General features: G+C 34.9%; 1 protein-coding gene across 7 annotated transcripts in view; it reads right to left on the reverse strand.

Annotated features, from left to right (window-relative positions):
- Positions 1-27,773, reverse strand: part of LOC126884349 (neuropathy target esterase sws) — a 1,280,173-nt gene that overhangs the window by 265,574 nt on the left and 986,826 nt on the right. For all 7 annotated transcript variants that reach the window (XM_050650280.1, XM_050650276.1, XM_050650273.1 and 4 more), the window contains one exon: positions 11,112-11,323. In XM_050650280.1, coding sequence (XP_050506237.1) covers positions 11,112-11,323 — 212 coding nt within the window. The remainder of the gene's footprint in view (positions 1-11,111; positions 11,324-27,773) is intronic.

Here is a 27,773-nt window from a genome sequence, read left to right on the forward strand (position 1 = left end):
TTTTTGTTATTAACTTTTATTGCTATTTATTACTATAACGGATCTACGTAGCTTTACCCCACTAATCAATCACCCTGTACATTATTTAATTGGATATGTAAATAAATTCTAATTCTGTAAGATTTTCCTAAATTGATGCAACCCAAGTCCAATGATAAATCGCTGTACCGTTTAGACACGACGATAAATTAAAACAACTCGATCCTTGTGATAAGTTGATGCAATCCGATACCAACCTCAACCCAACTCCAACTTTGATAAGTCGTGCGATGCACCGTTTACACACAATGATAAGTTGCAACAACTCGATTGACCTTGATAAGTTGTTTGATTTATCGCTGTGTTTAAACGATCCTTTATTAGATTTTTTGTCTACTTTTATTAAAAAAAAACAGTTGTTTTTAGAACTCTTTAGCGACGTATTAGTATAATATAATATTTATGGATTACCGTCGAAGGCCGATATGATCAACCAAAAAAGAAGATGTATTTGGTGATTTTTCTAGTGACTTTCTTGGGTGTGAATCTGTATTTTTAGTTTACTCCTCCTGGTTTAAAAACAAACCATAGTCATTCATATTTAAGACTTCTCATTACGTGGGCAAAGTACTCAAATTTTCTCCTTTTTACGGTGTTCAGAACCTCTATTGGTTTAGACACTGTAAACCTGCGTCATTTGTCATACGATATCCTTAACAGTCGGCCGTACGTTCACAGCTCGAAAGCCTTAATTCTCTTACACATTGTTTTAGTGTTTGGAGGCGTGTCTCCAGGAATTGTGACCAAGGAATTATAAATAATTGCGTTGGTCAAATTACTATTTTTATTGGGAATAAGCCACAATTTTACTTTAAAATAAGTTTTTTTTATGTTTCGATTTCCACTTGGAAAATCGTTCTCAGAATACAAATTAAACAAATATTAGACTAAGTTTTCACTCTAATGGCATATAACATATCCCACCAGAATGAAAAGTTCCAACGAGACTGGTTCCCTTCATACTCCACACAGAGTAAATGTAAATCAAAAATGAAAAACCATTTTTAATTTCGTTGCAAAACGAAAATACAGCCGAACCATATTCCAGTCCAATCAGAGAGTGCTGCAAGCACCTCTACCGGTTTCGAAACTTATTAGTCTCTCATCAGGAGGCACATATGCTGCTCTCCCTGATCCAACCAAAACAAACCCCAGCGTGCAGTCCCGAATTGCAACGAACGAAATGGCATAGATGCCCTAGCGGCAACTGCTAGCAAAAGACTAAGTTTTCACTCTAATGGCATATAACATATCCCACCAGAATGAAAACAATGGGAACCTTCTCTGGTTACACCTCCGAGGCTTCTACAATTTGCAAGCCATACGGATGCTGAGACTAAGGAAGATGAGGGAATTCTACAATTTACAATTCACGTCACATCTGCTCAGCGCGGTAAAGTTCCAACGAGACTGGTTCCCTTCATACTCCACACAGAGTAAATGTAAATCAAAAATGAAAAACCATTTTCAATTTCGTTGCAAAACGAAAATACAGCCGAACCATATTCCAGTCCAATCAGAGAGTGCTGCAAGCACCTCTACCGGTTTCGAAACTTATTAGTCTCTCATCAGGAGGCACATATGCTGCTCTCCCTGATCCAACCAAAACAAACCCCAGCGTGCAGTCCCGAATTGCAACGAACGAAATGGCATAGATGCCCTAGCGGCAACTGCTAGCAAAAGACTAAGTTTTCACTCTAATGGCATATAACATATCCCACCAGAATGAAAACAATGGGAACCTTCTCTGGTTACACCTCCGAGGCTTCTACAATTTGCAAGCCATACGGATGCTGAGACTAAGGAAGATGAGGGAATTCTACAATTTACAATTCACGTCACATCTGCTCAGCGCGGTAAAGTTCCAACGAGACTGGTTCCCTTCATACTCCACACAGAGTAAATGTAAATCAAAAATGAAAACCATTTTCAATTTCGTTGCAAAACGAAAATACAGCCGAACCATATTCCAGTCCAATCAGAGAGTGCTGCAAGCACCTCTACCGGTTTCGAAACTTATTAGTCTCTCATCAGGAGGCACATATGCTGTTCTCCCTGATCCAACCAAAACAAACCCCAGCGTGCAGTCCCGAATTGCAACGAACGAAATGGCATAGATGCCCTAGCGGCAACTGCTAGCAAAAGACTAAGTTTTCACTCTAATGGCATATAACATATCCCACCAGAATGAAAACAATGGGAACCTTCTCTGGTTACACCTCCGAGGCTTCTACAATTTGCAAGCCATACGGATGCTGAGACTAAGGAAGATGAGGGAATTCTACAATTTACAATTCACGTCACATCTGGTTCGAAGGTTCCCATTGTTTTCATTCTGGTGGGATATGTTATATGCCATTAGAGTGAAAACTTAGTCTTTTGCTAGCAGTTGCCGCTAGGGCATCTATGCCATTTCGTTCGTTGCAATTCGGGACTGCACGCTGGGGTTTGTTTTGGTTGGATCAGGGAGAGCAGCATATGTGCCTCCTGATGAGAGACTAATAAGTTTCGAAACCGGTAGAGGTGCTTGCAGCACTCTCTGATTGGACTGGAATATGGTTCGGCTGTATTTTCGTTTTGCAACGAAATTGAAAATGGTTTTTCATTTTTGATTTACATTTACTCTGTGTGGAGTATGAAGGGAACCAGTCTCGTTGGAACTTTACCGCGCTGAGCAGATGTGACGTGAATTGTAAATTGTAGAATTCCCTCATCTTCCTTAGTCTCAGCATCCGTATGGCTTGCAAATTGTAGAAGCCTCGGAGGTGTAACCAGAGAAGGTTCCCATTGTTTTCATTCTGGTGGGATATGTTATATGCCATTAGAGTGAAAACTTAGTCTTTTGCTAGCAGTTGCCGCTAGGGCATCTATGCCATTTCGTTCGTTGCAATTCGGGACTGCACGCTGGGGTTTGTTTTGGTTGGATCAGGGAGAGCAGCATATGTGCCTCCTGATGAGAGACTAATAAGTTTCGAAACCGGTAGAGGTGCTTGCAGCACTCTCTGATTGGACTGGAATATGGTTCGGCTGTATTTTCGTTTTGCAACGAAATTGAAAATGGTTTTTCATTTTTGATTTACATTTACTCTGTGTGGAGTATGAAGGGAACCAGTCTCGTTGGAACTTTACCGCGCTGAGCAGATGTGACGTGAATTGTAAATTGTAGAATTCCCTCATCTTCCTTAGTCTCAGCATCCGTATGGCTTGCAAATTGTAGAAGCCTCGGAGGTGTAACCAGAGAAGGTTCCCATTGTTTTCATTCTGGTGGGATATGTTATATGCCATTAGAGTGAAAACTTAGTCTTTTGCTAGCAGTTGCCGCTAGGGCATCTATGCCATTTCGTTCGTTGCAATTCGGGACTGCACGCTGGGGTTTGTTTTGGTTGGATCAGGGAGAGCAGCATATGTGCCTCCTGATGAGAGACTAATAAGTTTCGAAACCGGTAGAGGTGCTTGCAGCACTCTCTGATTGGACTGGAATATGGTTCGGCTGTATTTTCGTTTTGCAACGAAATTGAAAATGGTTTTTCATTTTTGATTTACATTTACTCTGTGTGGAGTATGAAGGGAACCAGTCTCGTTGGAACTTTACCGCGCTGAGCAGATGTGACGTGAATTGTAAATTGTAGAATTCCCTCATCTTCCTTAGTCTCAGCATCCGTATGGCTTGCAAATTGTAGAAGCCTCGGAGGTGTAACCAGAGAAGGTTCCCATTGTTTTCATTCTGGTGGGATATGTTATATGCCATTAGAGTGAAAACTTAGTCTTTTGCTAGCAGTTGCCGCTAGGGCATCTATGCCATTTCGTTCGTTGCAATTCGGGACTGCACGCTGGGGTTTGTTTTGGTTGGATCAGGGAGAGCAGCATATGTGCCTCCTGATGAGAGACTAATAAGTTTCGAAACCGGTAGAGGTGCTTGCAGCACTCTCTGATTGGACTGGAATATGGTTCGGCTGTATTTTCGTTTTGCAACGAAATTGAAAATGGTTTTTCATTTTTGATTTACATTTACTCTGTGTGGAGTATGAAGGGAACCAGTCTCGTTGGAACTTTACCGCGCTGAGCAGATGTGACGTGAATTGTAAATTGTAGAATTCCCTCATCTTCCTTAGTCTCAGCATCCGTATGGCTTGCAAATTGTAGAAGCCTCGGAGGTGTAACCAGAGAAGGTTCCCATTGTTTTCATTCTGGTGGGATATGTTATATGCCATTAGAGTGAAAACTTAGTCTTTTGCTAGCAGTTGCCGCTAGGGCATCTATGCCATTTCGTTCGTTGCAATTCGGGACTGCACGCTGGGGTTTGTTTTGGTTGGATCAGGGAGAGCAGCATATGTGCCTCCTGATGAGAGACTAATAAGTTTCGAAACCGGTAGAGGTGCTTGCAGCACTCTCTGATTGGACTGGAATATGGTTCGGCTGTATTTTCGTTTTGCAACGAAATTGAAAATGGTTTTTCATTTTTGATTTACATTTACTCTGTGTGGAGTATGAAGGGAACCAGTCTCGTTGGAACTTTACCGCGCTGAGCAGATGTGACGTGAATTGTAAATTGTAGAATTCCCTCATCTTCCTTAGTCTCAGCATCCGTATGGCTTGCAAATTGTAGAAGCCTCGGAGGTGTAACCAGAGAAGGTTCCCATTGTTTTCATTCTGGTGGGATATGTTATATGCCATTAGAGTGAAAACTTAGTCTTTTGCTAGCAGTTGCCGCTAGGGCATCTATGCCATTTCGTTCGTTGCAATTCGGGACTGCACGCTGGGGTTTGTTTTGGTTGGATCAGGGAGAGCAGCATATGTGCCTCCTGATGAGAGACTAATAAGTTTCGAAACCGGTAGAGGTGCTTGCAGCACTCTCTGATTGGACTGGAATATGGTTCGGCTGTATTTTCGTTTTGCAACGAAATTGAAAATGGTTTTTCATTTTTGATTTACATTTACTCTGTGTGGAGTATGAAGGGAACCAGTCTCGTTGGAACTTTACCGCGCTGAGCAGATGTGACGTGAATTGTAAATTGTAGAATTCCCTCATCTTCCTTAGTCTCAGCATCCGTATGGCTTGCAAATTGTAGAAGCCTCGGAGGTGTAACCAGAGAAGGTTCCCATTGTTTTCATTCTGGTGGGATATGTTATATGCCATTAGAGTGAAAACTTAGTCTTTTGCTAGCAGTTGCCGCTAGGGCATCTATGCCATTTCGTTCGTTGCAATTCGGGACTGCACGCTGGGGTTTGTTTTGGTTGGATCAGGGAGAGCAGCATATGTGCCTCCTGATGAGAGACTAATAAGTTTCGAAACCGGTAGAGGTGCTTGCAGCACTCTCTGATTGGACTGGAATATGGTTCGGCTGTATTTTCGTTTTGCAACGAAATTGAAAATGGTTTTTCATTTTTAAACAAATATTGTTTTTATTAATTGGTGATAAAATTTTTCTAATGTATATTTAATAAATTAATTCTTCATCTATCCAATTCTTTTTCAACTCTGGTGATATCTCTCCTATGGCTCTACAGCTTAAGTCGGGCCCTGGCACGGACCTGTCCCGGACAATGACAGAACACCTTATTAGGTGTTCTGTCATTGTCCATTCTTATGAGGTGACCTGCCCAGCGCAATCTTTGTATTTTTTGCATACTGTAACAAAAGATTACTTTTGACCGACCCTCGTATAACAGGTCCCATCTCCACACACGCAGATCCACATCGATCTTTCTGGATAAGACGCGATGCAGCGGGGCGGAAGACGAGCAACTCTCCGAATGTCGCGACAATAACTAGAGATGGGCAGAATCTTCGAGAAATAACGGCTGGTGTTTATATAGGAGCGAATTTTGTAAATAGAGTTTAGTTTAAGCTAGAGTCTGTAAAATAAATTCGTAACTTGTATAAATAAATTCGTATAAACAAACCGAGAGTACCTATTATTTTAACCGTAAGCACGCGACAATACTTTGTTGTAGAGGGTTCTTTGTAATATTGGTATAACTAGTAGTTGAACCTTATTCTCCGTATACCATTGTCGCAAATGGGTCCCAATATTCTCCTTAATATCTTTCTTTCAAAAGTATTAATGAGGTTTATTGTCTTTTCTATCATGATCCATGTTTCTACGACTCTGGTGACATGCTGCAGATTATTTTGTCACTGTTCAGCAGACATTGACAAACGCCAATTAACTCACCCTTTGGGAGAGAATATATTTTTCGAGTATGTCTGATATTTTTAGCCTACGTGTACCTACTTCCCGGATTTGTCGGTTCATCTGAATCCGTATTGGAGTTTCCGGAGCTTCTATGATATCTACGTGTATCTATCAGGTGAATCGAAAAGTGCAAATTTAGGGGGTAAAATAAACTTTCTCCTGTAAGGTTTAAATTTAAGTATGTGTTTGAGTAAGTCATTTAGAAGAAATGTGTACAATTACAGGCGATTCTGAAGAGCATAATACCTTGCCAGGCGAGGGGAAAGATTAGGGTGTTTTTCCTAATTCTTTTTGCATCGAACAATTTTTTTTAGGTTTTTTGAATAATTCCAAACAGAAAAGGTCTTTAATGATTTTTCTCTTAAGTTAATAGTTTTTGTTATACAGGGTGTCCCGAAAAGATTGGTCATAAATTATACCACACATTTTGGGGTCAAAAATAGTTCGATTGAACCTAACTTACCTTAGTACAAATGTGCTCATAAAAAAAGTTACAGCCCTTTGAAGTTACAAAATGAAAATCGATTGTTTTCAATATATCGAAAACTATTAGAGATTTTTTATTGAAAATGGGCATGTATCATTCTTATGGCAGGAACATCTTAAAACAAAATTATAGTGAAATTTGTCCACCTCATAAAGAATTTATGGGGATTTTGTTCCCTTAAACCCCCCCCCCCCCAAACTTTTGTGTACGTTCCAATTAACTCATTATTGTGGTACCATTAGTTAAATACAACGTTTTTAAAACTTTTTGCCTCCTAGTATTTTTTCGATAAGCCAGTTTTTATCGAGATGCGGCTTCTTTTTCAATATATTTACGTAAAATTTTTATGGGGGTTTTGTTGCTTTAAACCCCCCCAAATGTTTGTGTATGTTCCAATTAAACTATTATTGTGGTACCATTAGTTAAACACAGTGTTTTTAAGACTTCTGCCTCTTAGTCTTTTTTTTATAAGTCACCTTTTTTCGAGATGTAGCTTCTTTTTCAAAATATACCTAAAAATGTAAATTATAAATAAATTTTCAGATTATTAACAGGTCTCTATAACCGTACTTAACCATATACAAATATGTGGTGGATTCGACAAATATTCAAAATATCACGATAAACACTGACTTATCGAAAAAGTACTAGGAGGTAAAAAAGTTTTAGAAACATTGTGTTTAACTAATGGTGCCACACTAATAATTCAATTGGAACGTACACAAAAGTTTGGGGGGGTTTAAGGGAACAAAACCCCATAAAATTTTTATGGGGTGCACAAATTTCACTTTAATTTTTTTTAAGATGTTGCTGCCATAAAAATGCCACATGTCCATTTTCAATAAAAAATCTCTAAGAGTTTTCGATATATGAAAAACAATCGATTTTCATTTTGTAACTTCAAAGGGCTGTAACTTTTTTTGTGTGCACTATTGTATATAGGTAAGTGAGGTTCAATCAATCTATTTTTGACCCCAGAATCTGTCGTATAATTTATGACCAATCTTTTCGGGACACCCTGTATAAGCGATTGAAAATTTTGAAAATTGCGAAATCGGCCATTTTTAACCCTAAATCGGACATTTATCTAAAAATTTCAATGTTGCCAAGGTACATGGTATTCTTTAAACATTGATTGATGAAATCCCAAAGAGTTTTTTGCAATAAAATATCGAAAACCCCTTTGTTTTTTAATTGCTAATCAAGCGGGCGCGACACTGTAGTATAAGTGAGGACGTTTGAGTTTGCATAAATTCATTATCTCGAGAATGGGAAAATTTCAAGAGAAATCCTCAGACAGGTCGATTTTTATTTTTGAATTAGGACTTTTTGGCATATATATAATACTAGTGACGTCATCCATCTGGGCGTGATGACGTAATCGATGATTTTTTTAAATAAGAGTAGGGGTTGTGTGATAGCTCATTTGAAAGGTTATTTAATTCTCTGTTCAGTAATATAAACATTGACATAATTATTTATACAGGGTGTACAAAAAAATTTTTTTTATTAAATTAATTTTGATTAAATTTGACAAATAGAAGAACAAATTTTTTTGTACACCCTGTATAAATAATTATGTTAATGTTTATATTACTGAATAGAGAATTAAATAACCTTTCAAATGAGCTATCACACAACCTCTACTCTTATTTAAAAAAATCATCGATTACGTCATCACGCCCAGATGGATGACGTCACTAGTATTATATATATGCCAAAAAGTCCTAATTCAAAAATGAAAATCGACCTGTCAGAGGATTTCTCTTGAAATTTGCCCATTCTCGAGATAATGAATTTATGCCAACTCAAACGTCCTCACTTTTACTACAGTGTCGCGCCCGCTTGATTAGAAATTAAAAAACAAAGGCGTTTCCGATATTGTATTGCAAAAAACTCTTTGGAATTTCATCAATCAATGTTTAAAGAATATCTACCTACCTTGGCAACTTTGAAATTTTTAGATAAATGTCCGATTTAGGGTTAAAAATGGCCGATTTCGCAATTTTCAAAATTGTCAATCGCTTATATAACAAAAACTATTAACTTCTGTTTGGAATGATTCAAAAAACCTAAAAAAATTTGTTCGATGCAAAAAGAATAATTTTAGGAAAAACCCCTAATGTTTCCCCTCGCCTGGCAAGGTCTTATGCTCTTCAGAATAGCCTGTCATTGTACACATTTCTTCTAAATGACTTACTCAAACACATACTTAAATTTAAACCTTACAGGAGAAAGTTTATTTTACCCCCTAAATTTGCACTTTACGATTCACCTGGTAGATACACGTGCACCGCTGATGCCTGCCAGGTCATGGTTTTTAGCCTTGGTGTGCTATGAATTATCACTAGAAAAATTTGTAGCCTTACAGGACGACCGTTAGTCGGAGGGTTCACTAGCTCTTAGACTATATCTAAAAATACTTTTAAAATTTATTTAACTTAATTAAAAAAAGTACTCTGAATATCTGTTATTAGTCATTATAATTAAAACTAAAAAAGTTATTTTATTTAAAAAAATATTAAAATAAAAAAGATAACATTACAATAAATAAACCAAAATTGATTATATAGGAACTTACTTCAGGTAATCTGTATTCCTATATCGTATTAAAGCAGTAACTTTTTGCTTAACTAATAATAACTGAAGAAACTAAAAAATTCTTAGGAATTAATTATAAAATATATAAAAATAAGAGTCTATTCTTGTAAGTCGGAGAAATTTTCTTCACGCAAGCTGGACTCTGAATTATGAAGAGAATATAATGAAGAGTCTCTCTCCATCTCGCTAAATCATTCATTTTCTGATATAGATCTAGAGGCTTGAACTGGTTCCAACAGATGAGAAAGAATCTCATCACATACCATTTTTCCATGGTTATGTTCTTTTAGGAGTTTTTCATTATGAACTATTATACATTAACTTCCCTGTTCTATGTATAGTCAGACTATTTCTCCTTTTATTATGTATGAAAGGGTATGTGCTATAACTGCGCTCTGTTTCAGCGTAGGAAGCTGTTAACAGCAGTATTGTAATTGCTTAATATTTTAAGAAAATCCATTGACCAAAGGTCTGCTTTTGCACAGAACTTTCTTAGTTCTGTACAAATATTTTCTTTTTTGTCAATAAACTTGGGACGATTGGTTAATATCTTGTCTATACACTGCATAGCTAATATATGCTCTTCACCACTGATTCTTTGTCCTGTTACAGAAGAATCAGGTAAGTTTGAAGCTTAGTGCAAAGGTTTCACTGCCATTTTTTTCTATTTTCTAATTTAGATAAGCATTCCTTTTCTTCAGACTTACTGATTGGAAGTAATGGAATATACTCGGTAAAAATATTTTCTGTATCCTCAAATGCCTCGACAAACTGGGATATTTTAAACATATTGCCTTTCAATAACGTACCTAATCCATTTCACAATTATTGGTGTTAGCACAACTGCTACTTTTTGCAACTTTATCCAAAATATTTCATCACCCAGGCAGTTCTGTTTAACATTCCGTGAATATTTAGGTACAATTGTCTCCCTCTATATGACTATAAGCATCGGTAAAGCACGTTTAGACAATAATGTTATTAATATAATTAAGAATTGAACCCCATCTAGTGTTTAACGAGAAATTTTATTGATATAACTTTATTGTAGTTTTTTATTTTTTTTCTTTATTTATTATTTCACTTTTGAAATATTACCATGCATTATATTATATCTACATAAATAAATCACAATAAAGATACACTAGAAATAAACAAACCAAGACATATTGAATGTTTGAAGAGCACTCCCAAATCATGATTTACAATGTATACACATTGTAAGTCCCAAATCATGATTCGCAAAGTTTATACATTGTAAATCATGATTTGGGATCACTATCAGATCTATTTTCGTTTTGTCCATTTCGCGTATTATTTCTTCCATCTTACTTCTAACACCCCTCACATTCCATGTACCAAAAGTCACTGTCCTTTTTTGTTGTTGTTGTCGTCTTGAGTTTTCAATCTTGTTCTGAGGCGGATTAGGATTTTTTGCGGTATAAGAATACAGATAATGGGATGCAGGCCCATTGATCCGTTTGATTTTCTGTAGGGGTTTCTTCCCTTAGCCGACCTGTCCCAGTTTTGAGGCGCCAGGAACTCGTCTTTTACCCATCTCGTCGGATACATCACGTACATCCATTTTACGCAGTGCATCCAGCGGATACGCGACACGTACTGAGTTCTATTTCTAGAGTTTCTGAGTTCTCGGAGTTTAGGACGATCAGGGTATCAGCATCCCATCACGCATCCAAGATCCTTTACCAACCTTATCCATCATACATTTGATCAATTTTCATAAAAAGCAATTAAATCTAAAATATAGGAAATTATGATATTGTTACCTCTAATTGTCTAACGCAGCTAACGTAGGCTAATCTAGACTGTATATCTGGCAAGTTGGGAACCTTCACTGGTTGTGTAAAAGGGTTCCATCTCTTCCACAATAACCACCATCCGGATAGATCGTCGCCGTAGTTGGTCAAATCTTGATCGTCCACGGAACCAACATCGATTGCCAAAATATGATTTGCTCCAAGACTTCGCATGACATCAGCTATGAAAAGTTTAAGTCGTTTAAAAGTGCCCTTTTTTAAGTAAAGTACAATTAAAGCAAATTTTTAATTGGCGATTTAAGCCTATGCAAATTCTTTTTAATCGGTTAACATATTGTTAAATTTATTTTGTCAATTTAGCTGCTTGTTTCTTTTTTCAGCCACGTATGAAGCCAATCATTATCACAATCATAATAAAGATCCATATCGTTTTATACTGCATTTTACTAATTTACCTTAACTTAACAATATAATATCATTAAATGAATACATACTAATATTGTTCTGAAGCTATTTCTTTGTGGCATTTATGTAATTTATTATTCTAAATGGGAAATAAGCTGCAATTTAACTTAAAAAATGATTTGATTGACGTTTCGATGTCCACATCGGACGTCGTTACCTATCAAAATATTACTAAATTAAACAAAAATGTTGTTGGTTAGTAAAAAAAATTCTTCTAATAATTTAATTTAATCCGACTCATTTATATCGGCAATTCAGACATATACATTTTAAAGTAGAAGACTTTAGTAGAAGACTATTGCCAATATTTATGAGTTGCGTTCCTGGGACGACTTTATTGAAAGATAGTTCATTCGATTAGGCACATGAAAGCAACGTTAACTCAAGAATATCCGTCACAAAAAAAATCATAGCATGAGGTATGTCTTGAAAAAAACATGCAATGGTGACAGTAAAATTCTCGTGTTAGTGATTCCATAGTAAATCACGAGGAAAAACTAGGAAAAAACTTCATGATACATGATACTATCCCGACATTGTAAGTATTTGGTCTTACATTCAGTTTACTCTCAAAACAAACACCATGATTTTATTAATAACTTTATTAATAATTAATAATATTGTATGTTATTTTAGATTATAAATAATATTAATAATACATATGTGGATGTGGACATGGGCGCCCATACCCATGGGCAGGGGGGGCGTGGCCCCCTGGCTTTTCGTTTGCTTTAAATTATATATGGCTATCCAAAGTATACAAAATATAATGGCCACGTCTGCCCCCCCTTAAAATTTTTATATGGGCGCCCGTGGATGTGGAATGTGGTTATAGTCTAAGAGCTAGTGAACCCTCCGATTAACGGTCTTCCTGTAAGGCCAGAAATTTGTATAGTGATAATCCATAGCACACCAAGGCTAAAAGCCATTACCTGGCAGGCATAAGCCCTGCACGGGTATCTACTAGGTGAATCGAAAAGTGCATAGTTTAGGGGTAAAATAAACTTTCTCCTGTAATGTTTTAATTTAAGTATGTTTTTCAGTAAATCATTTAGAAGAAATGTGTATAATGACATGCTTTCTATGATCAATTGGGAGACATACTGAGTGATATTCCAGCGGAGGAGAAAGTTATAATAGGAGGTGATTTCAATGCACATGTGGGCCAAGCCAAGACAGGATATGAAACAATACATGGGGGATTAGGCTTTGGAACTAGAAATGAAGCTGGAGATGACATGCTAGAATTAGCAACAGCATTGGATATGGCGATTGTTAACACATTCTTTAAAAAGAGAGAAACTCAACTTATTACCTACAAAAGTGGACAACATCAATCCCAAATAGACTACTTCATGATAAGGAAAGAAGACATACGTGAATGCAAGGACTGCAAGGTAATAGTTAGTGAGACAGTAAGCCAACAACATAAGCTGCTTGTTCTGGACATCGAAGTAAAAAGCGAAACTAAACAAAAATATCGGAGAGGACCACAAAAAATCAAGTGGTGGATGCTAAAAGATGAGAAGGAAGGTCTATTCAGGGAAAGAATAGTAGAAAAAATATGTTGGAACATGAAAGGAAGCCCTAACACAATTTGGAGAAAAATGGCCAATATTATTAGAGAGACGGCTATTGAAATACTTGGGAAAACGTCAGGAAAGAAGTTTGAAGATAAAGAGACTTGGTGGTGGTCAAATGAAGTACAAGGAAAAATAAAAGAGAAGAGAAAATTATATAAAAAGTGGCAAGAAACCAGATCGGACATAGATCTTCAAAACTATATGGTCGCCAAAAAGGAAGCGAAAGTAGCAGTAGCAAAAGCTAAAGCAGAAGCGTATTCAAACCTATACGATCAACTTGATACCAGGGAAGGCGAAACGAAGATATATAAAATAGCCAAACAGAGAGCAAAGAAAGCAAAAGATTTTAATCAGATTAGATGTATCCGAGATGAAAATAATAAAATACTAGTTCACGAAAGGGATGTCAAAAAGAGATGGAGAAAGTACTTTGACAGCTTATTAAATGAAGAATTTGACAGACAGCCTGTAGAGTCAACGGAGACAGTAGCAGCAATGGTCACCAAAATAACCAATGAGGAAGTGGCTCAAGCGCTTCAAAAAATAAAGAAAGGAAAAACGGTAGGACCAGATGATATTCCTGGGGAAGTATGGAGAGCATTGGGAGAGACAGGAACAAGGTGGCTAGCAGGTCTATTTAATAGAATTATGGAAGTTGGACAAATGCCAGACGAATGGAGAAGCAGTATACTGGTACCTGTTTACAAAAACAAGGGAGATATACAACAATGTACAAACTACAGGGCTATAAAACTGCTTAGCCACACCATGAAAATATGGGAAAGAGTAATTGATAGACGGATACGTGAAGAGACCGAAATATCCGAGAATCAATTTGGCTTTATGCAGGGTAGATCAACAACAGATGCAATTTTCACTATAAGGCAGTTGATGGAAAAATACAGGAGTAAAGAAACAAACGCTCATATGGTATTCATTGATCTTGAGAAAGCATATGATAGAGTTCCTCGAGAGATTCTGTGGTGGGCACTCAATAAGAAAGGAGTCCCTGGTGAATATGTAAAGATTGTGAGGGATATGTATGAGGGAGTAACGACTAGTGTTAGGACAGGTGTGGGAGAGACTGATAAATTTCATGTGAAAGTAGGATTGCATCAAGGTTCTGTGCTTAGTCCGTATTTATTCTCATTAGTTTTGGACCAGATAACAGCGAAAATACAGGGTAACATTCCATGGTGCTTAATGTATGCTGATGATGTCGTGTTAGTAGGAAATAGTGAAAGAGACTTAGAACAAAAACTGGAACAGTGGAGACAAGCTCTGGAGGAAAAAGGTTTAAAACTTAGTAGGACAAAAACAGAGTATTTGGAATGTTCATTTAAAGATGGAGCTACTACAAATAAAATGGTATCTTTGGATGGTGAAATGATTGTAAAAAGCAATAGTTTTAAGTACCTAGGATCGGTATTACAGAGTAATGGAGAAATAGATGGAGATGCATGCAGTAGAATTAGGGCTGGATGGATGAAGTGGAAAGAAGCGAGTGGTGTGTTGTGTGACAGAAAAATTCCAATGAAGCTGAAGGGAAAATTCTATAAAACAGCCATAAGACCAGCTATGATGTACGGAACTGAATGTTGGGCAGTGAAAAAGAAAGAGGAACAGCGAATGCATGTGGCGGAAATGAGAATGCTTAGATGGATGAGTGGAGTGACAAAGAAGGATAAAATTAGAAATGAGTATATTAGGGGAAGTCTAGGTGTGGCACCAATTGATGCCAAAATGAGAGAGCATAGGTTAAGATGGTTTGGTCATGTTCAACGTCGAGACGTTAACCACCCAATACGAAGAATAGCTGAAGTGCAGATTCCTGGAAGGAGTAGGAGAGGAAGACCAAAGAAGACCTGGGGGGAGACGATAAGGCAGGACATGTTGGTAAAGGGGATTAACATTGATATGGCCCAAGATAGAATTGTGTGGAGAAATGCAATTAGGGAAGCCGACCCCGCATAGGGATAAGGCAAAGAGAATGATGATGATGATGATGGTGTATAATGACATGCGATTCTGAACAGCATAAAACCTTGACAGGCGAGGGTAAAAATTAGGGTTTTTTCCTAAATTTATTTATTTTTTTCAATCGAACAAAGTTTTTTTAGGTTTTTTGAATCATTCCAAACAGAAAAGATCTTTAGTGACTTTTCTCTTAGGTTAATAGTTTTTGAGATATAAGCGATTAAAAATTTAAAAATTGCAAAATCGGCCATTTTAACCCTGAATCGGACATTTAACTGAACATTTCAATGTTGCCAAGGTAGGTTGATATTCTTTAAACATCGATTGATGAAATCCCGAAGAGTTTTTTGCAATAAAATATCGAAAACCCCTTTGCCCCTTTGTTTTTTAATTGCTAATCAAGCGGGCGCGACACTGTAGTATAAGTGAGGACCTTTGCGTTTGCATAAATTCATTATCTCGAGAATGGGCAAATTTGAAGAGAAATCCTCAGACAGGTCGATTTTTGTTTTTAAATTAGTATATATATATACAGGGTGGGGCATTAGTGTGACAAAGTCCAATTACTCGTTTGTCGTAAGAGATACGAAAAAAAGTTATTTAGGTAAAAGTTGGGCCACACATAGTATCATATTTTAAAAATATTTTCAAATATACAGGGGCGTCCGTATTGACAGGGTGACACAAACTTATGTTTTTTTAAATGGAACACCCTGTATATTTTTACATTTTTTGATTCTCCTCGATGTTTCCTTTCTTAAAATATATGGTTTTGTAATATTATACGAGGTAGTTTAAAAGTTAATTAAGTTTTTTTGTTAATTTCGTAGCAAAATCTACACCCTGTAGAATTGTAGTGATTTGACATCAAATTTTCTATTTACATTCAAACGATTTTTAGTATAGTCTACTACTGTTAATCATTAATAGTATAGCGAAATGTTTAATTTTAGTATACAGGGTGGGTCGAAAGTCGGAATGAGTATTTTCTGAGTTTTCTTAAATGGAACACCCTGTATTTTAGTATTGTAATGAAATTACATTTTATGGCGCTTTTTTATTTCTTAAGCATTCCCTATACCTAAGTTCTTTAATTTGTAAGTTATTCGTCATTCTTTGAGCAAACATTAATTGCAACAAAAATTACGTAAAATTTCATTAGGTAGCCGTGAAAATATCCAATCAAAAGTAATTTTTCGAAAAAAAAAATACATAATAATCTAGCCTGATCCTTAATTTATTAATATTGGATGAGATATCTAAATAGATTCGTAGTTAAGGTTGTTGGTGCTTAAAATATGAATCAAACATACAAAATTCTGCCTAGTTGGCTATGACACAAAATTTGCTTAAACATTTGACATTATGCTATTTATATAGTTCCAGTTGATTTGATACCATTACTAATATTAATTTTTCTAATGAGGAACGGATTAAAATGGCTTTGTGCTAGGAGAGTATAACAAAAATGAGCTACTTGCAATAAAAATTTATCATCAGCAATTCCCTGATAGACGACAACCAAAAAGAGAAACTTTTGAAAGTATACTAAAAGGGTTTCAACAGACTAGATACTTAGATTGTAAGAACGATTTTACTAATATGCAGATCCTCAGTGACACTAAGGATTACATTTAATTGCTGTTTTCTTCACTTACAATAGTTTTTATTCGACCAGATTTATCATAATCTAAGTGATCAGTCCGTTGAAACCGTTCTAGTATATTTTTAAACGTTTCTCTTCTTAGTTGTCGTCTATCAGGGAATTTCTGATGAAAAATTCTTATTGATAGTAGCACATTTTTGAAAAATACATATTAGTAATGGTAACAAAGCAACTGGATCTATAAAAATAGTAAAATGTCAAATTTTTAAGGAAATTTAGTGTCATAGCCGACTAGGTAGAATATTGTATGTTTTTATTAATATTTTGCGCACCAACAACCTTAACTACGAATTTATTTGGATATTTCATCCAATAGTAGTAAATTAAGGATCAGACTAGAGTATGATGTATTTTCTTTTCCAAAAATTATTTTTGATTAAATATTTTCACAGCCACCTAATAAAATTTCACGTAATTTTTCTTACAATTAATGTTTGGCTTAAAGAATCACGAATAACTTACAAATTAGAGCACTTAGGTATAGGGAATGCTTAAAAAATAAAAAAGTATCTTAAAATATCATTTCATTACAATACTTAAATATAGGGTGTTCCATTTAAGAAAACTCAGAAAATACTCATTCCGAGTTTCGACCCACCCTGTATACTAAAATTAAACATTTCGCTAAACTGTTAATGTTTACCAATAGTAGACTATATTAAAAATCGTCTGAACATAAAATAACAATTTGATGTCAAATCACTAAAATTCTACAGGGTGTAGATTTTGCTAAGAAATTAACAAAAAAACGTAATTAACTTTTAAACTACCTCGTATAATATTACAAAACCATATATTTTAAGAAAGGAAACATCGAGGAGAATCCAAAAATGTAAAAATATACAGGGTATTCCATTAAAAACAACATAAGTTTGTGTCACCCTGTCAATATGGACGACCCTGTATATTTAAAAATATTTTTAAATTATGGTACTATGTGTGCCCCAACTTTTACCTAAATAACTTTCTTTCGTATCTCTTACGACAAATGAGTAATTGGACTTTGTCACACTAATGCCCCACCCTGTATATATATATATATAGAATCATATATATATATATATATATATATATATATATATATATATATATATATATATATGATTGTTAATATGTAATGACTGTTGGAATGTAATAAAAATTTTTTTGGGGAATGCAGTCAATAAATTTTTGGGGTTTTTTTTATTTGCCAGCATATAAATATATATATATATATATATATATATATATATATATATATATATATATATATAAAAAACAAAAGATGTAGATCTTTGAAACACACTCAGTGATCAAAAGATCCACAGGTACTGGTTTGGACGACCACTCGTACGAAAACAAACAAATGAAATAGAGAATGCGGAAAAATCCCCTTACGAACAATTCACACATCCACTACTTCGGGCTGGGAAAAATTTTTTTTTAAAAAAAATTAGGTCTCGAATGTTGTTTTTTGATTGGAATGTGTCTGAAGATATTCAACCTCTCATCTTCACCGATGAGCCCATAGAGGTTGAAGAGGGCGAAACACATTTCTAAGAGCTGGTGTTTGGATCTTCGATTCTATTCAAAAAATTTTTCCCAGCCCGAAGTAGTGGATGTGTGAATTGTTCGTAAGGGGATTTTTCCGCATTCTCTATTTCATTTGTTTATATATATATATATATATATATATATATATATATATATATATGAAAAACAAAAAAAAACAAAAGATGTAAATCTTTGAAACACACTCAGTGATCAAAAGATCTAAGTTATTGGTTTACCGACCAAACGTAACTAAATCAAACAAATGAAATAGAGAATGTGGAAAAATCCCCTTACGAACAATTCACACATCCACCATTTCAGGTTGGGAAAAATTTCTTGAATAGAATCAAAGATCCAAACAGGTGTTTGGATCTTTGATTCTATTCAAGAAATTTTTCCCAACCTGAAATGGTGGATGTGTGAATTGTTCGTAAGGGGATTTTTCCACATTCTCTATTTCATTTGTTTGATATATATATATATATATATATATAGATATATATATATATATATATATATATATATATATATATATATATATATATATATATATATATATATATATATATATATATATATATATATATATATATATATATATATATATATATATATATATGCCAAAAACTCCTAATTTAAAAATAAAAATCAACCTGTCTGAGGATTTCTCTTCAAATTTGCCCATTCTCGAGATAATGAATTTATGCAAACTCAAACGCCCTCACTTATACTACAGTGTCGCGCCCACTTGATTAGCAATTTAAAAACAAAGGGGTTTTCGATATTGTATTGCAAAAACTCTTCGGGATTTCATCAATCGATGTTTAACGAATATCTACCTACCTAGGCAACATTGAAATTTTCAGTTAAATGTCCGATTCAGGGTTAAAAATGGCCGATTTCGTAATTTTTAAATTTTTAATCGCTTATATGTCAAAAACTATTGACCTAATAGAAAAGTAACTAAAGACCTTTTCTGTTTGGAATCATTCAAAAAAATTAATATAAATACAAAAAAAATAATTTCAGGAAAATCCCTAATCTTTCCCCTCGCCTGGCAAGGTCTTATGCTGTTCAGAATCGCCTGTCATTGTACACATTTCTTATAAATGACTTACTCAAACACATACTTAAATTTAAACTTTACAGGAAAAAGTTTATTTTACCCCTAAACTATGCACTTTTCGATTCACCTGGTAGATACACGTGCACCGCTGATGCCTGCCAGGTCATGGTTTTTAACCTTCGTGTGCTATGGATTAGCAACGTAGCGCTAGGTGTGGGTATAATAATTGTATTATGCTCCTGCATTAAACCCGTTTTTCGCGAAATGCAGAGTGAATAAATTATATCTAATGTATAAAGTGTGAAGTTAAGTGAGTAATCTTAGCGCAGAACAAAAAATAATAAACAAAATATTAAAAGTGTGCTCCAAATTGGCAAAAATAAAAGGTAAGCGTAACACATAAACAAATAAAACATCATCGATATTACGATATTCGAAGTGGAACCTCGTTCGATTGTAACGCGGTGTTGTCAAGTCGACAGGGAAGTCCTGTAACTAGGAAGGATCGAAATAGTATATACTGCTCAATATAATTTAATAAAAAAAAAAGACGTTACACTGAGAAGGGTCAAGTTACTGAGGAGTCGATCCGAACGAGACCTTTATCGCGGTGAAACGGACCAGTTGTAATGAGCAGAGAAGATAAAAAAATACGAAAATCTATTTCGCATAGAAAGTGACGGTACTACAACATACGAAAACGACAAGAAGAAAAAAGAAGAGGAAGAATTGCAACGGGTTTGTAACAAAAGTCGAAAAATAAGCAGATCTCCCTCCTACAGAAAGGAGAAAATGGAGAAGAATGTACAAAAAATTATGGAATGATGGCAGGAGTAAGTTTAAAAATCGAGGAACAATCAAGAGAACTCAGCGAGATTCGTAGAGAGCAGAAAGAATATAGAGATGAAATAAGAGAGCTACGACAGGAGAATATAACATTAAGATAAGAAAACTAAAACAGGCAGTTTATCAAATAGAAGAACGGCTTGAAATTTGGAAAATCAAAAAAGGCGAAAAAATATAATTATACAGGGTTTGAACATGAACAAAATTATACTAAAGCATGCAATGAAAAATTTTATGCAGACAGAATTAGAAGTAGATGTACAAATAGAGAAGGCCCTGAAGTTAGGAGAAAAAGTTTGTTTGGTTGAGCTTGAAAAGGAAGAAGACAAAACAAAAATCATGCGAAAAAAGCAAATTGAGAAATCGAGAAGAAGGTCTAGTGTATATCAACGATGACCTATCAAAGAACGACAGAATTGTACAGAAACATGTCAGAAGAAAAGCCCAAGAACTAAGAAAGGGAAGGAGAAAAGTGAAAGTAGGATATAAGAAAATATATGCCGATCATGAAATATGGCGCTGGGATGGCATGAAGCAAACGTTGGTGGTAGAGACCAAAGCAAAAAACTAAGCAACAGCATTGAAACGAAACAAATGACGACGAACAATGCAAAGAAGAGAATTACGAACTATGAAAATAAAACAAATCAAGACAGAAATAAAAAAAGAAAAGTCGAAAAATGACAAGATACAGTTAGCAACAGAGATAAATTAAACGGAAACGACGCAGACAATGGACAAGGCAATAAGTAAAAATAACAACAAAAAGAAAACTAAAGTCAACTTGGGTACATGGAATTTAAGAGGCACATACGAAACAGGAAAACTCAAAGAATTAATTAGAGACATTAAAAGATATAATGTAGAAATAATAGCTTACAAGAGACAAAACAATTGGAGACAGAAATAGTAGAAATAGAAGACATGGTATTTTTTTAAAAGCGGGGGAGAAACCAGACGGTTAGGAACAGGTTTTATAATACAGCTAAAATGGAAGGGAAGAATAATGGCATTCCAACCAATATCAGATGGATTATGCACAATAAGATTAAAAGGAGACAAACGAAACATAAGTATAATAAATGTACACGCACCGATTGAAGACGCCACAGAAGAAGAAAAAGATTAATTCTATGAGCAATTGGAAAGAGAATATGATAAATTACCAGGTTTTGACATCAAAATAGTAATGGGAGATTGCAACGCCAATGTCGGAAGAGAGAATATATACGAGCACATAATAGGGAAATATAGCAAACATGAGGTGTCGAACGATAATGGCCAAATAATAATAGGCTTTGCAACAGAAAGGCAAATGGTGATAAGAAGCACACAATTACACCGAAAAGATATATATAAAGGAACGATGATTCCCCCTGATAAAAATACAGTAAATCAGATAGACCATATTTTAATAGAGAAGAAACATGCAAACAATGTAATAAATGTAAAAAGCATCAGAGGAGCGGACTGGAACTTAGACCACTACTTGGTGAGATCAGAATACAAAATCGAGTATAACATAAAGAAAAACAATAAAACAAAACAAGAAATTGGAAAACAATTCAACATAGAACTACTAAAAGACAATAACACACAGAAGAAGTATGAACATGGAATAACCAACAGACTAATCAGGGAACAAGAAACGGCAAACCCAAACAAACAATGGGAAAACATAAAAGAAGCAATATTTGACACAAGTCAAGTAATCCTAGCGAAAACCAAGGGAAAACACAAAACAAAAGATTGGTATGATGAAGGATGTCAAGAAGTAGCAGAAGCAATCAGAAAGGTAAGAATCAAAAATATCACAAATGACGAAGATATCAATAGAGAAGAATACAGAGAATTGAGAAAAATCATGAAAAGAAAATGTAGAAGCAAAAAGAGAAAATACAGCGAGAACAAACTGAAAGAAATAGAAGAACAATTTCAAAAAAAAAAAGAAATAAGATCATTCTACCAGGAAGTAAAAAAATGGAAAGAGGATATCAGAAAAACAACCCATACATGAGAGATGATAAAGGGATGCTGCTAAATGAGCCAGAAAAAATAATGGGAAATTGGCAAAACTATTTCACAGAACAGCTAAATAAGAGCGAAGTACAAAAGGAAACAAACCATGAAATTGAAGATGATCAGATAGCAATAGAAATAGAGAACACCCACAGAACAAGAAATAGAGAACGAAATAAAGAGCCTGAAAAATAACAAAAGCCCAGGAATAACAGAAATATCGGCCGAAATGATAAAATCAGGAGGGAAAAGAATACAAAAAGAGATATATGGCCTGATAAAAAGAATATGGTAAGTAGAAAAAATGGATAAAATGGAAAAAAGGATATGCCCTATACATAAAAAAGGTGATAGAATGCTATACGAAAACTACAGAGGCATCGCACTACTAGAAATAGTTTACAAAATCTTGGCACAAAGTATACGAAAAAGGCTAAATCAATATTCGGAAAAAATATTGGGAGAATACCAGGCAGGTTTTAGAAACAACAGATCAACGACGGTTCAAATATTTGCCTTAAAAGAAATACAGACTACTTGTTACGAACATAAAACAGTACTATACGCTTTGTTCATCGACTTTAAGCAGGCCTACGATACAGTAAACAGACAGCAGATGTACGAACTGATGAAAGAATTGGGGATACCAAGTAAAATTGTCAGGATGGTAAAGATGACGATGGAAAACACAACAAACGAAATGGCATGGAAAGGGTATACATCCAAAAAGTTTGAAACCAAGGAAGGATTACGACAAGGAGGCCCACTATCAACAGCTGCATTCAATCTAACATTGGAAGGAATAATCAGGAAAAGCAGAATAAACATGCAAGAAACGATATTTAAAAACGGCCACCAATGATCTGTCAGATCATCTTGCAGATGATCTGACGCTATTAGCAACAAGCAAAAAAGAACTACAAAAGTTAATGAAAAACATAATAACAGAAGCCAAAAAATTCGGACTTAAAATAAATGAAGAAAAGACAAAGTATATGATAATGGGAGAGATCCAAAAAGAAAAAGAAAATAACATCATAGTACAAATAGATGGAAAAAAAACATACTCGTTCAAAAGAGCCAAAGAAATTAGACCAATAAAAACCTGGGAGCCAAAATAGATGAAAATGGTCATAAAGAAGGGGAGATAAAGGCAAGAATAGCTAAAGGAAATAAAAAATATACAGCATTACCCACATTATTGAAATCCAAATACGTATCAAGAAAAACAAAAATAAGAATTTATAAGACTGTTATCAGACCTACAGTAACATACGCATGCGAAACATGGGTACTCAAAAAGTCAGAAACAGACCTTTTAGAAAGATGGGAGAGAAAGATGCAAAAGGCAATATAATATGGAGGTGTTAAAATAGAAGGTCAGTGGAGAAGAAGAACCAATCAAGAATTGGAAGAATTATATCAAGAGCCAACGATCACGACGACGATCAAAGCACAGAGAATACGGTATTTGGGACACATCGAGAGAATGGGAAGTAAACGAATGCCAAAAATGGTACTCTCACGGAGGCCAATAAAAAAGAGAAGGAAAGGCAGACCAAGGAAAAGATGGACGGACAGTGTGTATGAAGACTTGAAGAAAAGTAACATTGAGAGATGGAAAGAACTACTTATCATTGGACAGAAGGAGATGGAGGGAGGTGGTGAAGGAGTGTATAAATATACTGAAGTGTAATGAAATTAAATTTATAAGTTATGTAAGTTATATAAAGTTATTTATTATTTATATAATCAGAAATGCAAACATTTTAGCCTTAGGTCTACAAGGCCTGTTGCGCTTAACCCTTATCCGGGCAACACATTTTACTTACGTAACCGGGCAACTCGGGTCTGTTGGGCCCACCATTGTTCTTGAATGTACTATTCATATTTACCCATATATTTGTGATATTCTTTTTTAATTTTTTATTAAAGTTTAAATTCTCTACATTACAAAAAAAGTGCTACTACAATATGCGGTCTACCTCGAGGGTGCGATCTACCTGAAGGATTTGCACAAAATAATGAAGTGCAAGAAAACTTTTGTAGAAAAAATATTTATTCACATAATAAATAAATAGTATTTCTGAAAGTTTTGGTTGAGTTGATTCCACACTTGGCGTATTATTGCTAATTTGTCGTTCCTTCTTCGTTCAGACCCCGTGTTCTTATCGTCAAATCGAACAAATTTTAGCAAATTTTTGAATCGTTTTAATCCCATGGTAGCTTTAAATATAGTAGGTCCATAAAACTTACTCCAAATTATATCTACATTATGGACGTTGGCACTCAGGTGTCCTGCAGTTAGTAGTAGTCCAATAAAGGCATATAGCTCTATGCAAGCGCAATATTTCCAGTTCTCTATCCCCAGGACTTTTTCGGCTTCTCTATTTGTACACTTCATTATTTCGTTCACAAATTTTTGGTCCACAAACAAACAAAAGGAATCAACAGGATCATCTACACTTTGAACAGGGGCTAACATTACTTTGTGCACTTTGCTTTTTATTATGTCGCAGGATCGCATACGTCCTGTCGGTTGTGGTTGACTCTTCCAGTTAATTCCATCCTCAGTTTCAACAATTATACACTCTGAAATCTGGGAACTTGTAGCTACACATTCTTCTTCATTATCACTCAATCCTACTTGCTGATCATCCTCTTCACTTGCTTCCGAAAGATGATCTTCAATTTCAGAGTCACTTTCAATGCCACCTACTTCAGGAGATTCTTTATCATCGGAATCCCATAAATTATTAGCAATATCTTCCAGTTCTGCAGCTGATAATCATTTTCGGGACATTTTATTCGCACCATCTACTTTCACTGTAATTCAGTATAATTTTAGGAGCTTAGTTGTCGACACTAACATCGATATCAAACGACTGATAGCAGATGCATTGCTTATTTCAAATAATGTATAGGTATCTACCTAACAATATTATTGCATTCCAACAATGATTATAAGTTTTAAAATTCATTTAGAACAGAGATAAAACACCTATTGTAAGCATATCTTTGATGTTCACATCAAAGAGATGTTTACATTGTTACACGTTTAGACTTTATTATTAGATTTCCGGAATCATAAAAGTCGTTTAGATAATCCACAAAAACATTATCTGACTGCCAAATCAACTTCTGAAACAGAGATTTAGACTTTAGGTATAAATACAAATAGGGTCCGACGGACCCGTGTTGCCCCTTTACGTGACAAAATTCTTTCGACGCAATAATTTCAAAAATGAAAATGAATATTTTGAATAGCTCATGACTACGTTGAAGGAAACATACTTCTAAACAAATTCAGTGATGCATAAAATTCAATAATTTTTTTTTATCAGTTTATGATAAAAGAATTGGCATTTCGGGCCCGTTGGACCCACCTTGCCCGGATAAGGGTTAATAAAGATAATAGTGCTATGAATTATCACTATACAAATTTCTAGCCTTACAGGAAGACCGTTACTCGGAGGGTTCACTAGCCCTTAGACTATTACCCATACTAAAAGAGGAAGTCAATAGAAAGAAAATACCACGATTAGTAAGTCAATAACATATGGAGGATAGTATCTACATAATTACTATTTTAGTATTACAATAAAACCTGTGTTAAGGGCCACCTGTCAAAACCGGCCACCTGTACTAGCCGGCCAATTTCAAAGTACCTCAAACCAAAATTTGTGGACTACAAAACCTGGTATTAGCGGCCACCTTTTTAAAGCGGCCAATAGTTCTGTCATTTTTAGTGACCGTTATTGACAGGTTTTACTGTATTTATATATCTATGTATTATTAATATTATTTATAATTTAAAATATCATATGTACATGTAAAATCAGAGTTGGGTGTTAGTTTTGAGAGTAACTTGAATGTAAGACCAAATACTTACAATGTCAGGATAGTATCATGAGGTTTTTTCCTGGGTTTTCCTCGTGATTTACTATGGAATCACTAACACAAGAATTTTACTGTCACCATCGCATGTGGTTGTCTTTTTAAAGACAAAACACATGCTATGATTTTTTTGTGATGGATATTTTTGAGTTAAAGTTGATTTCACGTAATCGAATGAACTATCTTTCAATAACGTTGTCCCAGGAATACAACTCATAAATATTGGCAATATCATTTTAAAGTCTTCTACTTTAAAATGTATAATGAGTCGGGTTAAATTAAATTATTAGAAGACTTTTTTTTCTACTAAGCAACAACATTTGTGTTTAATTATTTAGTAATATTTTGAAATCGACGTCCGATATGGACGTCGTAATTTTTTAAGTTAAATTGTGGCTTATTTCCCATTTAGAATAATAGAATACATACTAGAATGCAGTTTTACTACTACAAAAAAATTGCTTCTGAACGTGTTTCTAAAGCCGGCCACTCACGATACTGCGGCGTCGTTCCATTTTGTCAAATTCGACTAATTGACAAAAATTTTGATCGTGTGTGCATCCAAAAAAATCGTTACAATTTGACCACAGAAAGACTGGCCAGTCTGCTGCAGTACTGCAGAATTGATATCATCGACGATTTTGTCGAACGACGTGGCAGTACTGTGAGTGGCCGGCTTAAGTATAGTGTAATTGAGATAAATATATCTATGCAAATATTTTAATTTTTGTTATTTAAAATAGCTTCTTTAACTCTCCTTTAAAAATAAAGATTGGTAAAATTATATTGCCGAAAAGTCAGTTTATTTAAGATTAAATTTGTTCAATTACAAAAAAAACTATAATGATTTTCAAATCCGATCTTGTTCTTGTATAACTGTACCTTAAAAATTTTCATTACTAGTATCCCAAGAAGTCTATTTCCGAAGCGTTTTAAATTCGTTTGGCCAGTCTATAGGCGTAGAAAAGTACCATGATTCATCATGGCGTCTTGCGTTACTATGCGCGGTAAAGAACTGACATACTAACAAATAAAAAGTGCGCAAATACGTTAGTGAAGACTATTAGGCTATTGATTATGTTCAAAATAAGAGAGCTAAAAGGAACTACAACATTAATGAGATTTTATTATTTCATATAGTCAATGGACCTCTATATTTGAAAAAACCGCGGAGTGCTACCATTTAAATGGGTGCGTTTTTGAGAAAGGGGCGAATTAGTCCCTAGGATCAGGGTGAATTAGGGTGAGTTCTATGCACTTTCGACACAAACACGTCTACAGGAAAATTGTTCCAGGTTAAATTTACTACCAAAATATTATATTTTAAAGTAAAAACTTTTTTTTTTTTTACAAAAATATATTCAAAAGAAAAGCAAGAAAAAAACACCAACGAAAGCAATTTTGTTCTTTATCCCATAACTTTTTTCCTCAGGGATATATGTATAGATATTGCTTCAGCGAAAAATAACTTCAGTCCTTTCTCTTTAAAATAACGTTTAGTAAAAGTCACTAGGATTTATATTTTCCGAAATAGGATTTTTTTTGCATTTCCCTAGGATTTCCCCATTATTTTGCAAACATTGTTCTGTAACTTTTTTCTACGCATTTCTAGATATATG

Source organism: Diabrotica virgifera, chromosome 5, assembly GCF_917563875.1.
Source record: "Diabrotica virgifera virgifera chromosome 5, PGI_DIABVI_V3a".
Taxonomy (NCBI): domain Eukaryota; kingdom Metazoa; phylum Arthropoda; class Insecta; order Coleoptera; family Chrysomelidae; genus Diabrotica; species Diabrotica virgifera.